Source organism: Protopterus annectens, chromosome 3.part1, assembly GCF_019279795.1.
Source record: "Protopterus annectens isolate FY-2018-M chromosome 3.part1, PAN1.0, whole genome shotgun sequence".
In the NCBI taxonomy this organism is placed as follows: Eukaryota; Metazoa; Chordata; order Ceratodontiformes; family Protopteridae; genus Protopterus; species Protopterus annectens.
The window spans coordinates 220,501,806-220,521,618 of NC_056732.1; the positions used below are offsets into that span (position 1 = coordinate 220,501,806).

Below are 19,813 nucleotides of genomic sequence, written 5' to 3' on the forward strand. Positions count from 1 at the left end.
ACTTGAGTAATCTACTGACCACTCTCTAGGTCATGGTCTGATAACCTGGATGACCTTGAAGATCGTCCGATGGCTCGCCCGATAGAAGAGGTGGTATCGGCTCCAAGGAAGGAGACCTCGACCTCTTCCTGGAATGAGCCATCGGAGCCGATAATAGATCCTGTCGGAGCCGACTTCGGAGCCGACAGGAAACATGTATCGGCTCCAGCCGGAGCCGATACAGCCACCAAAGTAACGTGGGTGTCGGAACCGATCGAGCCGACATCGGCGGTCAAACAGATTCGCACCGACAGCCATCGCCAAGCTTTGTCGATCCAGAATCGGCTCCAGCCGGAGCCGATCTCGACTGCAGGCTTAGAAACAGAAGCCTGGGCCTTGGCAGGTTTAGTTGATTTTGGTGGTAAGAATCAACTTATTACGCCTCCTGCAGGACTCTCTGGCTGAAGGAGTGACAAATAGCACAGGAGTCCTGCAGGTGAAGAGGGCCCAGACACAGGTAAGAAGTGTGACCGCCTGTCAGAGACATCTTCTGACAGCACGAGTCACACTTCTTAAAACCCGAGACCCTCTCCTTAGACATAGTGTTGAGAACACAACACACACACACACACACACACCAGTCTAAATTAACCACACAAATACCAAAAGGTATTCTATAAAATCCAACACACACACACCCTAACAGGGGGATGGGATAGGAAAATTGACTAACAAAAATTAAAGGAGACAGGAAAATTCTGTCAGAAAGGATAGAATATAACTTAAACTATCAATAAAAGAGTTTTTTTGACTAAAAAGGGGCTTAAATCACAAAAGTGAACAACTTACCTGGACCTGGTAAAAAGAAGTTCTCCTAAGGAGATCTGGGTATTTACTACCTTGCATTATGGGGTATGGGGCTGCCTCGAGCTGGTGAAAGAGACTCGAGCTTAGCAGCCCAACCCATCAAGCAAGAATGAAGGCGAGATTGACAACTTAACATTTTAGGTTAGCTGGCCTTACGGGCTATTTTAAGTCTAGCCAGTTTCACTTTTGGTGCATGAACATATTATGTTTGGTGTCAGATTAACGTTAACCATCCCATTGTTGATAAGTATGTATGACCCCTAGTAAGAATAACTGGTATCACACCATAGCTAAGATAAGGAGACCCATGCATGAGATAAAGCATTTAGGAGCTAGTCCACAAGGAGTAGTCCTGGAGTAAATTTTCTAAAACCAATCCATATATCCAAGTTCCACATGAATATGGGCAGGGATGAATTTTGTTTTATATGGATGGGGAGTCTGTTCCAGAGCAGTGATGGCCTCTGTGAGATATACCTGTCCATCCATTCTGTTGATGTTACAGAAGAGGTTTGCATCCCTGAACAGAGTACTTCTGATGTCATTTGACTTACTCATGTGCAGTAAATCCATCAGTAGTGGGTCGGGGATGCTTTGTATGCATGAGACAGATCACTTCTCAGCAGTCTGTAGGATACCAAGTATAGTAACAGGGCTTTAAGTCAGTCTATGTAGGATGTATTACTTAGGCCTTGTATCCTTATGCTAAGATATCTGTGGGCGATCCAGTTGTTGCATGTGTCTGGAAAGATACATGCCAAAGGAGGCATTATACTCAACTACTGGCTTAATGAAGACTGGGATAAGGAGGACGATGACATCTCTAGATCAAGATACAATCCCTTTATTTATGAATTGCTCAGTACTGAATAACTTTCTTATGACATTGGACCTATGTTGGTCGAAAGCTAGGACACTGTCCACATAAGTTCCCAAACAAATGGGTCAAATCTTAGGGGTGTATTGTCAATATGGTAGCTCTTCAGAGTAGATGACTTCCCAAAGGATACAATAATGCATTTTTTGGTATTTAGTTTCTGTCCATGATTATGGCACTGGTTATTTGTTTGAAACAAACCTTCCTGGATGATAATCAAGTCATTTAGGGATTCAATGATTGTTCCTAGCTTGCAGTCATCTCCAGGCTTAATCAGTCAGAGCCATTTGGTTTTGGCTTTTACTTCAGAGAAATAGAGGCCAAACAGGTGAGGTCTCAGCACTGAACCCTGTGGACTCCACATGTCTTGTCTCTTTGAGGAGGCATCTTCCTCTATTTTGGTCCCCTGTGCCCTATCTATGAGCCAAGTGGCAATCCTACAGGTGACACGGGGGTTTATTCCCAGTTTATTTAGCTTTTCTACTATGTCTGAGTGGGGGAGAGCGTCAGCAGCTTTGGCTAGGTCAAGTTATGGAGTGTGTACCATTTTACCTTCTTCCATTGCTTTGGTGACCTTTTCAAAAAAAACTCCACTAGGTTGATTAAGCATGACCTACCATTGATGAATCCATCTGAGATGAGTCCAGTGTTTAGATGCTGCCTATTATTTCCATTGTTTTGCATATGAGGCTGATTAGACCTATGGGTGTGTAATTGCCTATGGAAGGTCCTCACTTATTCAGAGGAATGATTAAAGGTGTTCTCCATTCACTTGGCACAAAACCTGTACAGAGGGTGAGGTTTAAAAGTGTTCCTGGGGACAATGTCAAGACCCAACAATGCAGTAGATAGCACTTTAGGACTTGGTTTTGTGTGATAAATGGAGGTGAGCTGGTTTCTTGCGAGACAGACTGAGGGGAGAGAGGGTACAGTTTGAGATTAATTTATTGGGCAGTAGATTCAGTATATCTTCAACCACAGAGCATGTAACATTGGCCAAGTAGCAGCCATTTTTTGATAGGTGTCTAGGTTAGCCTCGCTCTGATTTTCCTGCCTGCCTCAGATACCCTGTATTTTCCTGAAATGGCACAACATCAGTTGAATGGCAACCCCAAGCAGTACAAAACTAAAAGATGCAACATCAGAATAAGTTGTGTGCACGCACAGGTATATATCTGTATATAAATGGCTAGGAAAACTATTCAACAATGGAATGAATACTCTTAACTTTTGTGAGTACTGTTGTGGGATAAGGTGCATCACTGTGGCTATTGGTATTTGAACAATGCTAAAAAAACGTTTAGTAAATTCATATACCTACCATACTAACAAAACAGAAAATTATAACATCAAGTAATTCTTAATAGCATTTATCAAATTCTACATTAATGGATGTCTTACATTCAGTAGTTTATTTCAACAGAAGCAAACTAAAAAAGATAAAAGAATGAAAGTTACCTTATTTCTGCTAATTACCTGTGAGATCTGTGACAAGTCAGGCATGCTTTCAGATCCTGAGAGATCCTCTTTACTTAGGGGAAAATAAGAAGAGCTCTCAGGTAAATCTGTGTGAAACTCTGATATACTGTCAGACTTATCCTGGATATCAGTTTCAGTATGACTTGAATCTGTTCTATCAGTGTGATGCTGAATTTCCTTTTCAATGCATTTCAGGCAGCCCAAAACTTCTGCAAAAGAAGTGTTAAGTATTCAAAGTAAATTAGGATTCAGATGACATTTTTTTTAACTGTGCTCTCTTTACTGATTACTCATGCATAAAAAAGGTATGATCAGGGATTAATTTTCACATTCAATTCTACTACACCTACAATGTGCATTTGTGTGTGTGTGTGTGTGGGGGGGGGCATTCTAAAGTTACGCTTGTCAAATACACAGCAGCAGAACAATTATATATACTAAAACCACTGATTACAAAAGCATATACCTTCCCACTTCCAGGTTATCAGTGATGTGATATAATCACTCTGTTGCCCTTTGATTTTGAGATAACAGTAGTATAACTGGAAAGTACATTTACATGAGGTATTCCCTATAACAACATATAAATGAATCATCCTTGTCTTCATAGTTATAACCATGTTTGGGTAATAGCCCACATCTGATGGATTTCTCTGGCTCAGATTTTTTCCTGCAGGGAACAGCACAGTCATTGGTAATCAAGAGGGATTAGTTCCTCAGTTAGAGACAGTAGAAGTGTCTAAGATGGGGTTAGTTCCACTCAGTTAGAGAGACAGTAGAAGTGTGTAAGATACTCTCCACAACAGCCTACCCAAAAGGTAAAAAGGTCACACAGACAAACCATTCAGTAAAAACTGCAAAAAAGATGCAGCAATTAGAGTCTTCACTGTGTAATACCTTAAACTTCCAGTAGTAGAAGCCCACAGGATATATGTAAATGACTTCTTAAGGACATAAGGGTGTTTTAGCTACCCGGCTTCTAAATGCCTATAAATGTTTACTTTTTAAGTTTTTATGGGTACATTCAGACCAATACAGCCAAACTCTAGTAGCTACAGACATGCAGGTATGGCAAGAGAAGAACCAGCAGAACTGGATTAAGTATCCATGCTGCTGCCGAGAAAGAGAAGCCGAAAGCGAGAAGTGTTGCCGGAGTGAGCTAGTTGGAATATAAGTTGTCAATGAGTTTTCAGAAGCAGCACACTTATACTAACAACATATTTCTCAGTCCCTACACCAGAAAACAAAGCATAAGCAGAACACAAATTTCTTGTTAGTACCCCATTCAAACAATTAAATGCATTGGCAGAAAACACTATGTCGGTTAAGTTATTATGAAGTGAGCAACTTTCATTACTTTGATACATACGTTCCTGAGAAATGTTTTGCACCCCCCCAGAAAAATCAAAGTTTACACAAACTGTTCTGTTGTTGTTTCCAGGGAAGGGAACAACCAATATTGTCCAAAGGCTACTGCAGCAGTGGGAAAGATGAACATTGAAAAGATTGGTGGGGATAGTTCATCATTCCTGGAACCAGTGACAGGGGTCTGAAACCAGAAAATCCGTGATTATATGGCGTTATTGAAGCCATTAACACCTCACAGACGAGTTTAACACTCACATCCTCAGATACTTAAGTGGCACCATGATCTTAACCTTCCACTATGACATCACTCAAGCTGTTAAAGATACAACAACCTAGGACCTTGCTGTTGACAGGAAAGACTGAAACTGAACAGTATCCAATTCTGCATCACTGAAGGCAGTCGTCTGAAATAGGATGACAGTGGACTTATCCCAGTTTATTAGGCCACCTAGGGAATGATGGTGATATTAATATAAATCTAGAAAGTCAGTTTAAATGATATAGCCATTGATCCAACTAATGGTTATTAAAACAGCAGCCATAAATACATAAACGTGAAACAGATCTGATACAACATATAGCGGGATCATACTTTACCAATCAGACTTCCTTAGGTTTAATTTCTCCAAGTCTTTTGGGTTTCTAAAACCATGAGAGGAATGGACCCCATTCCCAAGTTAAAGTATGATTAAAGTTCAGGAAATTAGCACTGTTTCAGTCTTTGAAGTTAGCTAGAAGTGCTCTTCACAGCACTGGCAATATTTCCAGAATTGACTCCTCCTGCAATTCATACAGAGTTACATGCATCAGTAACATATCTAAATACAACTGTATTATTTTTTATGAGTCCCATTGTTCCTACTAATATTGGAACAGTTTGGGTATCCTGATACGATTGGTTCATAGGCTGGTACTAGGCTATCGGCCCTAGGGCCTATGCAAGCCTAGCCATAACAATTCCCTGGATATTTCTTCCCACAATATTTATTTCTCTGGACCCCTGTCTAGCAGGATGACTGACATGATCCCCGGGGTGAATTTCCTATCTCCCATCCAATCATATAGGTTCATAGGCATCTTCCACATTGCCCTCATTTCTGCTTGCAAATCCTGATATTTTATGACTTTGTGTCTCTCTGTACACTGTAATCACTGGGTGCAGCAATTTCAATGATCAGTGCTACTTTTGTTTTCTTTTTGTGGACTCCTATATCTAGTTTTCTCTCATCTATTTTTTGAACTGTTGATAGGTGATACTATGTGATATAAACTTCATTTTCCATAATGCTCTGTGGCTCATGTTTCCAATATTTCTCAGCTACTTCAATATTATAATGCTTGCACAATCCCAAATGCAAGAGTCTTGCTGGGTCTATATTACAACGAACGATAAAAAGTGAATGCTCTTTTATCGAACACTAGAAGTCGAAAGCACTGAACCCTGAACAGAAGGAACAGTGATTTTTTTTTTCCTCAGGGAAAGAAATCGCTGGGCCATTTCCTCCACTGTGGTATGATCTCGAAGTTGGTATATTTAAGTAGGGAGAGTATTGAGGGCACAGCCCACCACATCAGGGGTGGGGGGCCAAGCCCCTCCACTTTATTTAGTGCTTGGATTTTTTTTTTTTTTTTGCAGAGCAGCAATTCTTTTTCCCTGGGAAATCGTGATATAGACCCGTCTTGCCACATTAATATGCTTTTCAGTATACAAACCCTCTGCCATTAGTGTATCACAACCAACAAAAAGATGCGCAACTGTTTCCAATTCTGTGTTACAAAACCTGCACTTGTTCAATGGATTTTGTAAACCAATGTGTATGTAGTCCACTATCTTGGGCTGCCAAAATTAACCTTTAGTTTTCTGTTTAAATTCCCCTCTCCTTAACCATTCCTGTGCCAGCCCCTAATCAACAGGAGGTTGTTCCAGGAGTTTTCTGTACTTGCAACTATATTTATACCTTTTCCACATTTCTTACCTTCTCATCTGATCTTTCACCTTATAATCTTTCTTTGCTTTTTTTTTTTTTTTTTTTTTTCGGCACATTAAGTTGTTGCCTGATTTTTCTCTACTTCTGGCTTGATTTCCATTCCCGCTTGACACTAATATGTTTCTGCTAAATTAAGCAAGGAAGTTATCTTAGACCTTTTCTTGTCATGTTTTAAAACTTACACTATGTTTGAATCTTGTTAAAGTCAGTAGATATGTAAGCAGTCCTACAATTGCAGATCTATACATGTAATAAATTTTGAGGAGGTCCATACCTCCCTCAGAATGGAGAATATACAATCTTGGTATACACTGATTTTTATAAATCATTTGATAAGCATGAAGCATTTTCTTGTTTTCCTGTCCAGCTTATCAGTACTATTTGTGGCCAGTCACTCACCCCAAAACTGTAAGTTAGAACAGAAACAGCAAATTGGTTTACAGCTTAGACTTTGTTCCTAGATGTCATAGCTGTATCAATATTAATTTTAGTCTTGTAAAATATTCCTTATTAGGTTTTATTCACATTTCATGTTTTATTGTCGACCCTTCATCATTTCCCAATTATTTATACATTTCCTCCCCTTCATCATTTCCCAATTATTTATACATGTCCTCCTGCTCAAGTTGTTTTATATCACATTCCTGCCCTATACTGATATTTTCTTGGTGTTGCAGCTTTCCTGCATTAACGTTTGCTTTTCACATTTATCAAGACCAAATTACATTCTTATCATCATCACAGAAAGTTTTGACTACTTGCATTTCCTCATCCGACGAACTATACAGTTTTAAATCATGCACAAAAAGAGAAGTCTTTACACTTTATTTTCTAGTTGCCAAACTGTACCCATGACCTAATCTGCTAAGTAGATAGCTTAACGGGGTAAGGGCAGGACAAAAGAGCAGCTGTGACAAACAGTCACCCTGGAATTCCCCTTTGAATTTTTATCTCTGGGATAATAACTGGTCCTTTATCATAGCTTAGCCACAAAGTGCTATGCCACAGTTTCATGGTCACTGTAATGTAATCGATCGATGTAGATTGTATCTTATACATTCATAAGCACTCGTCTATCCATGAATGTGGTATGCTGTCAAATGCTTTTTTGTAGTCTATCCAAGCCATACTTAGACTCTTCCCCTTTTTACAATTATCCATTATGACTTTATTTATTTAACAATAAATAATCTTTTGTTCTATACGACTTTCTTCTGTTACTTATTTGTTCTATTGCCATGATTGAGTTTTCTTCTAAATGACTATAAACTCTGTCGGCATCAGTTCCAGTGTATAGCTTATACATCGCCAGAAGGAAGTTATTGGTCTATAGTTTTTAGGATATCTTGCAGTTTCACTCTTAAGAAGGAGTATAGTTTTTCCTTTTAGCCAGACATTAGGTACTGCATGTGGGCCTGGGGTTTTCAAGTTAGGAGCTTTTCTTAATCTTGTTTCAGTTTCTCTGGTCGTTACTTTATCCCATTTCATATCTTGCACATTTGAACTTATTTCTTTTACTTCTATCCATTCACCATCTTTGTTACATTCCACATGATCATTATAGATATTTATTCTTTTTTTGGTGGTGTTTCTATTCCTTTTGCATTGCTTCCCAGCTTTCTACAAAACTTTTCTGGTCGTCAATGAATTGCTTATTTTGTAATTTTCCTTTATATTTATCTACATATATTCTGTTTTTCTGCCTGTGCAGATACCTTTAGTTTATTACTTGCAATAGTGTATGATAGATACTTGTCTGTTTTGATACTGTGCATTGCTTTTATCACATCCATCTCTCTAAGTACTTTTGTTGATCTGTGCCCTCTTCTGTATTCTAACAGCGACACTGCTTGTCTTAACTGTTTTATAGTTTTCTCTATTTAATACTTCCACAATGGCATTTGATTTCTCCCCTTCCTTTCCCTTACTGCCCTGTGTTTTTGTGGTAAGACTTTATAAGTTATTAATTTAGCTGCACAGTAATATATGCTATTTACTTCTGTTATATCATATGAATTTCTAGTCTAGATTATCGTTTTCATTTCTTTATCAAATTTCCAAATTTTGGGTTTTATTGACTGTTTTTTTTTTTTTATTGATCTTAATATGTCTATCCATCTCCATTAAATCAATCAACTCTTCCCTTGGATCATTTTTTGTTTGTTCTCTGTTTCCTGCAGGCATTCTACAGAAAGTTCCAGAACATTTCCCTATGACATTCTCTTCACCTTCATCCTGTGTCATCCTTTGCTCTTTCATATGGGAACTCACTGGTCTATCACTCCATAACATTGACTGGGTCAGAGTTGCCATCGTTTCCTGTTCCGTCCATTGCTGTACAACTTCAACTGAAGTTTTCCTACTGAAGGCTATAATGTATCTTCACATGGCAACCGATCAGATGCTTTCTGCTCCACAGGTTTCTCCTTAATCTGGGGACTCACTGTTCTATCATTCTGTGATGTTAACACACAGAATGACTTTCAACACTAAATCCTTCACTTTGCAGGTATTTCATAACTTCAGCTTCTCTCTAACTTCTGCTTTACTAATTTTCTGTTCTACAATCCCCTTTGCGATCTTATTTTTTGTATTGCAAAATTTTTCATATCTGGGTGCTTTTGTCTGTAATTCTCTTCAAATATCTTTGGAGCTGCTTTGTTTTTGTATGGATTAATTTTCTTTCTCCGTTGCATAAATATTGCACCATATCAGATCTCTCTTTCTTTCCAGTGTCCAAAATTCTCTAGATTTTGTCCTTTATATTTTCACACTTCCTCATTCACTTCTTTTTTCCAAACAGCACAAGGTTTCTTGGCTATAAGTCACTTTTCATGAATCTATTTTATTAATGAACACAAATTTGCATTTGAAGGCTTTGATAGTTTTCCTTGTGCAAGTATCTTTCTTTCCTCAAATTTCTCTTAATCTTTTTGTATATCTTCTATCTGGAAATTATGGGCTTATTTCGTAACAGTAGCAAAACATAATTTCTTTCTTATCCTCAATAGTACACGCTATGATTTTTATGGCTTGTCAGTTTTTGTGTTTTTTTGTGGACTAATAAAATACTTCCTTCTACAACAGAGAGGGCAACCTCCCCCAGAGCCTGGCCTAACTCCATTGTAGGAATGCTTTTGTGCCTTGAAGATTCTACACTGTCATTTTTTTCCAGTCCTGACACAAGTGCACCTACCAGGAATGGAAACTTTTTTTTTTCCAGCTGCCTTTTTTATTTTTTAATCTACCTCTGCCACTTATAAAAAAAAAGAGGCTGTGCGCTCACCATAATGTTCCATCTGTGTTGTCCATTTTCATTATTCCTCAACAGTTGGGTTCGGATTCAACTTGGCCATTATGTTAGCGCATGGCCACAAAAAATCTTTCTCGCTCCTCCCTTACCCATAACGCACAAACCTCTAACATACCTCAGATCTTGTTTGCTGGTTGACATAATGTAAGAAATATTATCATAATATTCCTGACACAGGAAGCCATTATCTGAACCTCAACAGAAGGAACAGTGGTATTCTTATACGTTCTCATTCTTATAGAAATCAACCGTGAAAAAGGTTGGGGTTGGTAGAAGGGGAGTTGTGGGAAAAATGAAAATGAGGAACAAACATGGAATGCTACTGCGAGTAAATAACTTCTTATCTGATGTTGTCAATTTTCATTCATTCCTCTACAGTTGGGACACGGGTCCCAGTTACCTAAAATCCCAGGTGGACTCTAAGGAAGGCTATTCCTGAGCACAGTTGAGCCAAAGGCTGCTCTTCCCCTCTGGGTTGGTGCATTGTGGGTAAGGGAGGAGCCTGACGGCTTTTTAGTGGCCATGAGCTAAAATAATGTCCGAGTCAGATCCGAACCCAACTGTTGGGGAATGAATGAGAATTGACAACATCAGATTACTGTCTATATATCAGTATTGTCTTGGTGAGATTCTGTAAATGCAGGGCCCACCTCATGAAGGTACTCACCAAGATTTAAGGATGAGATCAGTTCCAGTATTTCTCCTCTCCTTGCTGATTTTATCATCTCTCCATTCGGGCCCCTATCATATCTCCATCTGGATCCCTACCATCTCTCCATTCAGACCCCTATTATCTCTCTATTAGGACCACTTCTTTGTGGTTTCTGAAATGTAGATTAAACATACTGACAAAAACAGGACTTTTATTATTCCTGGTTATAACATCCTACAGACAAAGAAAAATCACAAGGGTGAGGGACAAATTGCAGTTTTCTACAATAATCAGCACATTTTCTTTTTATTTGATGTTTATCTTCTGTTATCAATGTGTACAGTCTTTTGAACATTAAAATCAATCAAGACCGTGATGTGCATGTACCTAGCACTCTGCAAAAATCTGTCACTTTCTGACTAATCTTTTCACTATGTAACATCAAATCCAGAATCATTATTACAGGATGGAAATGACAGGGGCACAGGAAATTAACTTTCTTGGGTGGCGCAAGCCAGGGAACCTTGTTGGCTAGGCTTACTTAGGCCCTTGGGCCGATAGCCTAGTACCTACCTATGACACATACACATGAACTAGAAATAATTAACAGATGAACTTTCCCATCCTCAAATCCAGCTCTATGGCCTCATTCACTTTATTTCTCTCTCATAACTCATACAGAAGCTCTGGACATAAAAACATCCTTAACTGGAACCTAGCATTGGCTCCATATGATATTCTATTATGTGGGTACATGCCTGACTCTACTACTAACTATCTCTGACTGTGTTTGGTATGGAATCACAAAAAGATTCATAAACCGCCATGACACCATCAGTCTAGAAACTCTGATGTCAAATCCTTTAACTCTACCTTCTCCTTAGGTGACTGGTCATCTTCAGTTAGTTACCTCAGAATACTGCAGTCTCATACTGTATCTGCACACTTGACAGAATGTCATCTTCTCATTTGAGGCAAGTCTGTCCTACAGACCTAGAATAAACCTAAAAAGGCATACTATCGTAAATGACTTTGAACTAAAGAAACTGGTAAAAAAATAAAACAAGCCATGTATAAAAATAACCCGCAAGAGTATACACACAGATGCAATATTTTTGTATCTGTTTGTATACTCCTGAGGGTTAGTTTTGTGCACGGCTTGATTTGTTCTACAAACCTACCATAGATGGACATGAAACTCAAAGTCATTGTAAAATTAAGAAAACTTTTGCCTGCTTTGTTCATAGGTAGGTAGGTAGAGCATTTATAAGCCTAGCCAGAGTGTGTCAGCTTTCGTCACCCCATTGATTAATTAACTGATCATCTGTCAAGCAGAGCCAATGATGTGATCCCAGGGGTGTATTTTCTGTTACCCATCCACTCGTCAAGGTTTCTCTTGAAGAGTGTTAGTGAGGGGCTCTGCCTGATGTAATTTGGAATTTTGTTCCAAAGCATGGGGAGTCTCTGTGACAGGAATCTATCCGCCAGCATGTTCTATTTATTGTTGCGGTGAGGTTTAGCTCACTAGAGTGTGTGGTTCACAATGACTTGGATTTCTTTAGGTGGAGCATGTCCATCAATTCTGAGTTGGACATGGCTTTGTAAGTCAGGCAGAGATCACCTCTGAGTAAGCGATATGCCACCGAGTACAGCTGGAGTTTTTCAGGAGGGCTGCATAGGACATATGTTTGAGACCAGTAATCCTCTTGGTGAGGTACTTCTGTGGTCTTTCCAGCTGTTGAAAGTGTCTTGTGGGGTACATCCCAAATGGGGCATTGTACTCTGTGATGGGTCTAATGAGTGACGAGTAGAGGGGCACTATAATCTCTATTTCTAGATGCGAACCCTTTAGTAATTAGATGGGCCACATAGAAGGATTTCCTAACTACTTTGGCAATATGACTGTCAAAGGAGAGATTACTATCTACCTGGGTCCCCAGATCTCTTATTACCTCTTCTGTATTAAGGGGGATGCCACCTATGTGGAATTTGTGGCCGTTTTGTTTCCCAAATGGGATGACTATGCATTTTTTGGCATTTACCTTGAGGCCATGACTTTGACACCAGGTGTCCGTCTCAGTAAGGCCCTTTTGGAGGATGTCCATGTCAGCCAGAGTGTCAATTATGGCTCCCAGTTTGCAGTCATCGGTGAACTTGGTTAGCCATAGTCCTCCTGTGTTTGCCTGTACTTCTGAGAAGCATATGCGAAACAGTAGGGGTCCCAGGACCGAGCCTTGAGGGACACTACTTGTGATTGGTGTAGAGTCAGACATGGAGCTCGCTATTCTTACCGTGTGAGTTCTGTCTGTAAGCCAGTTGGCAACCCATCTCGTGATGTAGGGGTTTATGTTCAGGCTGGTGAGTTTTTCCTGTAATACCCAAGTGGGGAATGGTGTCGAAAGTCTTGGCGAGGTCAAGGTAGGCTGTGTGAATCACCTTTCCCTTGTCTATGGCCTTGGTGATGGTCTTGAAGAAGTTTAGTAGGCATGATCTGCCCTTAACAAAACCGAACTGGGTCGGGTCAAGTGTTTGGAGGTTCCCAATGTCTTTGTTAATGAGTTCCATAATGATGCGCTCCATAGCCTTGCAGACCAGGCTAGTCAGGCTTATGGGGAGATAGTTACCAGGGTTAGTTGTGGCCCCTCCTTTGTGGAGAGGAATAACCGTTGTCGTGCACTATTCTATGGGCACATAGCCTGTGAAGAGGCTGAGGTTGAACAGCGTGTTTAGGTGGGGATTTAGTTCGTTCTGTAGTCCGTGCAAGACGCAGCCTGGGACACCATCTGGTCCCATTAACGCTGTGTTTTTGGCTTTTGAAAGGGCTGTTTTCACTTGTGCGTCTGTGATTTTTGGGACACTACACTTTTCCAGTATTGTTGTGGGCCCTTTTGGAGGTGAGAGGAGGGTGAAGTTTGCACTGAATCTATCTGCCAGGATGTTGGCAATATCAGTAGGTTCAATATATTTTGTGATATTTTGCACTAGTTCAGAGCATATCTGCAAGTTGCCACTTAGATTCTTAACATAGCTAAAGAAGGCTTTGTGGTTATCTTTTGAATCCTTGGCTATTTTTCTTTCGAAATTAGCCGTGGATGATTTCATGACGGACCTCAGTTTCTTACGGATACTGATCAGGGATGCCTTTCCTTCTTGGGATTTGCTATTTTTCTGAACTAGTTTCCTCCTCCTATTGTATAGTCTGTTTACTGCAGGGGTCCACCAAACTGGTTTCCCTCTCAGAGGAGTGAGTCTTGGTTTTGCTAGGGATGGCATGATCCATGCATCCTTGTAGGTGCTCATAGAGTGCATTTGTAAAGGTTTCTGCATCTTGGGCAGCATTATTCTTTAGTGTGGGGGCTGTGAAACTTACCACCTCTGTCTTAAGTAAGGTGAAGTTTGCTTTAGAAAAGTTTTTTACTGTGGTTTCCTTAGTTGGGGGTGGTGGTGGGGTGTGGACATCCAGAGTGATTAGTTTATGGTCTGATCTAACCAGTGACGGGTTGACCTCTGGTGCGGAACACCCGTCACCCATGTTGGTGATGACCAGGTCCAACATGTTTGTGGGCATCAAAGGCCAATATTAATCAGAAAAAAAAAATGCTTGCAAAAGTACTTCTTTAAAACTCAGCAAAGGCTATATGCAGACAACACTAAAAAGTTATGGACTGCCACTGATAATACTCTACATCCCAGCCACAATGCTACCCCGCCCACTTTCCCTCATCAAAATGATTCTGACATGGCTCAGCAGTCTGCTAAACAACATTCTTTATATTTTGTTCATTATATTTTTGTAGTTCATGATATTTTCAAAAACTCACTTCAGAAATGCACAAAAGCCTTATTCCACCATTTCTATACATTTATTTTACAGACAGTATCGATCAACGCTATCTCAAAATGCTTATGAAAACTTAAACCAGGCTCAAATGCCCTTGACAATCTCTCTCTTTCCAAACTTTATACATATAGGTCAATTTCCTACCCTGGCACCATTAAAATCAACAGGGTCATAAAAGAAGGCTGTCCTTACAATATGGAAACAAGAATCAACTGTGTCCTTCCATAAGGAAGGTCTTTCTGTCAAGATAAACAAATAATTTTCTATTGCTTTCTCATTGCCATTAAGGTTCTTGAAAAATGTGTGTGCCAACACAGGTTCTGTTGTAACCACTACATCTACACTCCTAGATATTTTACAATTCATATAATTTCAAATAGAGAAAGACAGAAGATGCAAATTACCTTGACTTGTGTAAAACCTCTTACACAGTCAGTCACTTAGAACTCTAACAATCATGCATTGCTTAAGTCTAGCCTCCGGTGTATTCAAATGGTTTACCAACTACACCAGAAACAAATTACAAGACATCAAATGGAAGCACTTCATCTCTCTCATGTTGGTTGACATTGGTGTTTCACAAGGTTCCATCACAGGGAAACTCTTATTTAGTATTTTTGTGAAAGAAATGGCAAACCACTACGGTAATGCCAAGCTTGTCTAATATGTGGATGATTTACTACTACCCTGTCAGATAATTCAGTCACAGTTGTTGAAGTTAAACTATAAGCTTGTTTCCATGCACTGTAAACCAAGCTTGTCGCTCAGGGTCTTTATCTCATTTCTGATACAACAAAATCTGTACTATTCATGCCCATCTGTCTCCCACACACTTTTAATATGGATATTTCTGCTAGTATGCTGTTAGAAATCAAGGTTCACCCCCAAGATCCATTCTCTTAAAAATGTTCTAATCAAAGAAATAGAAGTTATGTACTTACCATAACTTGGCATCTGTGTTGTCCAATTTCATTCTTCCTCACTTCTGGGTCTAGGATTCGACATTGGATCCAATTTGGCCACTTTTACAAAACTATGATACAAGCCTCAAGCTCCTCCCTCTCCCATAATGCCTCACGTCTGTCTAACTATCGCTCAAACTAAGAACCTATGGGTTTCTGAGTTCCTCTAAGTGTCTCTAAGCCATTAGGATGGGGGAAGGATGGAAGTGAAGTGAAAAAGAATGAAACTGGACAACACAAATGCCAAGTTATCTTAAGTACATAACTTCTAATTTGATGTTGTCCATTTCATTCTTCCTCACTTCTGAGTCAGAGTCCCCAGCTATATAATTCCCTGCGTGGCCCTCATGGAAAGATATGCCGAAGCACAGTGGTGCCAAAGGATGCGCTACCTCTGGAAACAATGTCTAACTTACAGTGAGACACAAAGGTATGATGTCTGGACCAAGTTGCTGCAGCACAAATTTCGACAGAAGTTCTGGCAGAAAATGCAGATGAAGTGTCCATAGACGTTGTAGAATGCACTTTCAGAGAACAAGGTAGCTGTATACATTTGAAGAATAAATGGTAGACATGCAATTCATAATCCACTTAGAGAGAGTTATCTTTTGACACTGCAAGGCCCAAGAGATAGGGTGAAAAGGATATGAACAATTGCTGTGATTTTCAATGTTATTTTGTCCTGTGCAAATAGAAACACAGTTGCCTGTGAACATCAAGGATATGCAACATGTATTCACACTTGTTGGAATGGTTTGGGAAGATAATTGTTAATTGGATAGTCTGGTTGATATTCACCTCCGTAGCCACTTTAGGCATGAAGGAAGGGTTCATTCTTAAAGATACCCTTATCTTTATGAAAAATAATATATGGAGACTTGGAGGACAAGGCATGCAATTCAGATACTCTTTTTGTGGAGGTTATCGCTACAAGAAAGGCTGTTTTCCAAGACAAAAATTTTATATCTCAAGAATCGGTTGGTTCGAAAGGTTTCTGAGTGAGACCTTGGAGGACAATAGTCAGGTCCCACATCTGAAGAAGAAATATGGACATGGGAAAGAAAGAGATTTAATATGGTGTAGTATTTATGCAAAGGAGAAAGCAAAACTAATCAATACAAAAAGAGCAGCACAAAGATATTTGACGAGAAATACAGGCAAAGGAATCTGGACATGGAAAACTTTACAATACAAAAAATAAGACAAAAAGGAAAAGTAGAAAAGAAGATTAGTAATGGAGAAGTTAAAGAAATAGAAACTGAGATAATGTAGTACCTGCGAAGTGAAGGATTTAGTGTAGAAAACTCGGAACGCACCACAGCAGGACAGAGCAATGGACATCCAAATTAAGGAGAAACCAGTGGAACAGAAAGCAACTGGTCAGTTGCTATAGGAAGATATTTTGCAGAATTCCACAGGAAACCAGTATAAGCATTCACTTGAAGCTAGACAGCAAGGGAAGGAAGAGGAAAAGTATAGTTGTATACACTTACCATAAATGTAGATGTTCGAGTGTATTCACTGTTGCAGTCATTACATTTAAGTAATCCTGCTGGCAGGTTGCCCTCAGTCGGCCTGAATTCCAAAGTCCTGGGTCCTGCGTCGGCCACCGTCGCCCCCTCCCTGACGTCAGGTCATCAGGGGTATAAAAGATACGGCAGAGGCCATTTTCTTTAGTTTTTCTTGCCCCAGATGTCAGGTGCCCCCTAAAAGGGTAGCCAAAATTTATGTATATATAAATACATGCACCAATATAAATTTTACCTTCATCTACAAGCAAATACACCACATAGGTTGTATAAATCAGAGAAGGAAAGATAGGTTCCATCAGAAGAAAAGGGGGATGGCAGGTGGGTAACTTGGACTGCAACAGTGAATACACTCTAACATCTACATTTATGGTAAGTGTACACAACTGTACTATGTTCTTCGTGTTTCACTGTTGCAGTCATTACATTTGGGTAGAGTCCCAAAGCTATGGATGGGAGGCTGGAGCTAAACAGCATTAGGAGCGGCTATGAGGCCCTGCAGAACTGCAGTGGCAAAGCCTGCTCTGGATTTAGAGTAGAGTGGTAGATGACAGTGCTTTGTAAAGGTGTGCACTGAATTCCAAGTAGCAGCCTCTAAAATATCCTTGGTTGGTACTCCCCTGAGAAAGGCTGCTGAAGTGGCTGCAGCTCTGGTTGAATGTGGCCTAATGCTCTTAGGCACTGGTTTGCCATGGAGTACATAGCAGAAATGAATGCAGTGGCCTATCCACTTTGAAATAGTTTGCTTTGAGATAGCCTTTCCTTGTGATCCTGCAGCATAGGACACTAGTAATTGCTCTGTCTTTCTGAAAACTTTGGTTCTGTCCAAGTAGAATCTAAGCTGTCTGTGTACGTCCAAAGAATGCAGAATTCTCTCCCCCTTGTTCTGTGGATTTGGATAAAAAGTTGGCAGGTGAATAGTTTGGTTAAGAGCCACACTGGACACCACCTTAGGCATAAATGTTGTGTTTGTCCTCAGAGAGACCCTGTCTGGATAAAAAATGATAAAAGGTTCTACAGCCATGAGTGCCTGTAGCTCTGAAACTCATCTTACAGAAGTTATTGTTAGGAGCAGAGCTGTTTTCCATGATAAAAACTTTATATCAGCAGTAGCAGCTGGCTCAAAAGGAGGCAGGGTGAGTTTTTCCAAGACATAGTTGAGGTCCCATGCAGGCATTGGTGATCTCCTTGGAGGCCTTACATTTTTGGCCCCTCTGAGGTACTGCTTTAATAAGGGATGAGAAAAGATTGGTGGCTCTGTATTGTAATGAGCCGAAATGGCAGAGGCATGAATTTTAATAGATGAAAACGATAGGCCTTTGTCCAGCATCTCAGTTATGTATTGCAAAATGTGAGGAATATTTGGCACAGCTGTATCAGTTCCTTGTGCCTGGTTCCAAGCACAGAATCTTTTCCATTTTCCAGCATAAGATTTGCTAGTACTAGGCCTTCTGGCTTCCAAAATGACATCCATTACAGCTTTACTGAGAGGTGTGTTTTGTATGACTAAATTATCTGCCATGCTGCCAGGTTTAAAGTCCTGAGCCGGCTGTGCAGAATTTGATTGTTTTGTTGGGACAGTAGATGAGGTATTTAAGGTAAGGTCCAAGCTGGGCATTGAGACAAGTTCCTTAATATTGGATACCAGTACTGGCGGGGCCAGTCTGGGGCAATCGGTATCATCTTTGGCTTCTCCTGTCTGACCTTTAGGAGTACCTTGGGTAGGAGAGGCAGAGGGGGAAAGGCATATACTGATAGGTTTTTCCAGCTGAAAGATAGGGCGTCCACTTTCCATGCTTGTCTGTGATAAATCCTTGTGCAGAATCTTTTTAGTTGGTAGTTGTGAGGGGAGGCAAATAGATCTATGTCCGGGCATCCCCATTTCCTTGTTATCATGTTGAAGACTTGTGGATCCAACTGCCACTAGTGGGGATCCAGGAGGTTTCTGCTTTGATCGTCTGCCAGAGTATTTTTCCTTCCTGGCAGGAATTGTGCCTGCAGATGTACTTGGTAAGTCAATGCTGTGTCCCACAAAGTCATGGCTAGTCTGCAAAGGGGGTAAGAATGTGTGCCCCCTTGCTTGTTTATATACCACATGACCGTGGTGTTGTCTGTCTTTATCAGTAGTTGTCCTGGATGTAGTAGGTCCTTGAAGGCTGTCAGGGCATTTTGAACGGCTAGCATCTCTTTTTGATTGATATGTAGATGCATTTGGTTGGAGGTCCATGTGCCCTGAATGCATCTTCCTACCATGTGGACCCCCAGGCATAATCTGAAGCATTTGTTGTTAGTGTCTGCCTGGCTGGGGGTAATGTGAATGGCTGTCCCTTGTTTTGGTAACATGCCTTTGCCCACCATCGAAACTCCTGTTGCAGGCAGGGAATGAGAGTAATTATAGTTTTCAGGCTGTGGCAATGTTGAGTCCAAACACTTTTTAGGTACCACTGAAGTTTCCTCATATGCAGTCTTGCATATGGAATTAGTATGATGCAGGATGCCACGAAGCCCAAAGCCTGCAGACTTTTTCTTGCAGATAACTGGGCCTTTATTGCCAACATTTTGAAATAGGTAGTCAGTTGCCTTTGTTTGTCTGGCGTGAGATACTCCATCTGGGCAGTTGTATTTAAGCTTGCACCCAGGAATATTATCTCTTGTGAGGGTATAAGTTTTGATTTCTTTTCGTTGACTGTGTACCCTAGGCATGTTAGAAGTATTTTCACAAACGCCAGATGCTGTAGAAGAATGTCCTTGTTCTCTGCTTGAATTAGACAGTTGTCCAAGTAAGGATATATTTGTATTCCTTTTTGTCTGGAGAATGCAATTACTGGTGCCAGGCACTTTGTAAAGACCCTGGGTGCAATAGATAAGTCAAAGGGCAGTGCAGAGAATTGGTAATGCATTGAGCCAGCCTTGAATCTGAGGTATCTTCTGCATATTTGTCTGATTGGGACATGCAGG

General features: G+C 40.3%; 1 protein-coding gene across 5 annotated transcripts in view; it reads right to left on the reverse strand.

Annotated features, from left to right (window-relative positions):
• LOC122798071 overlaps positions 1-19,813 on the reverse strand; it is a 1,004,738-nt gene that overhangs the window by 691,281 nt on the left and 293,644 nt on the right. For 4 of the 5 annotated variants that reach the window (XM_044066727.1, XM_044066726.1, XM_044066723.1 and 1 more), the window contains exon 3: positions 3,182-3,411. In XM_044066727.1, coding sequence (XP_043922662.1) covers positions 3,182-3,411 — 230 coding nt within the window. The remainder of the gene's footprint in view (positions 1-3,181; positions 3,412-19,813) is intronic. The other variant, XM_044066724.1, reaches the window with a different exon arrangement.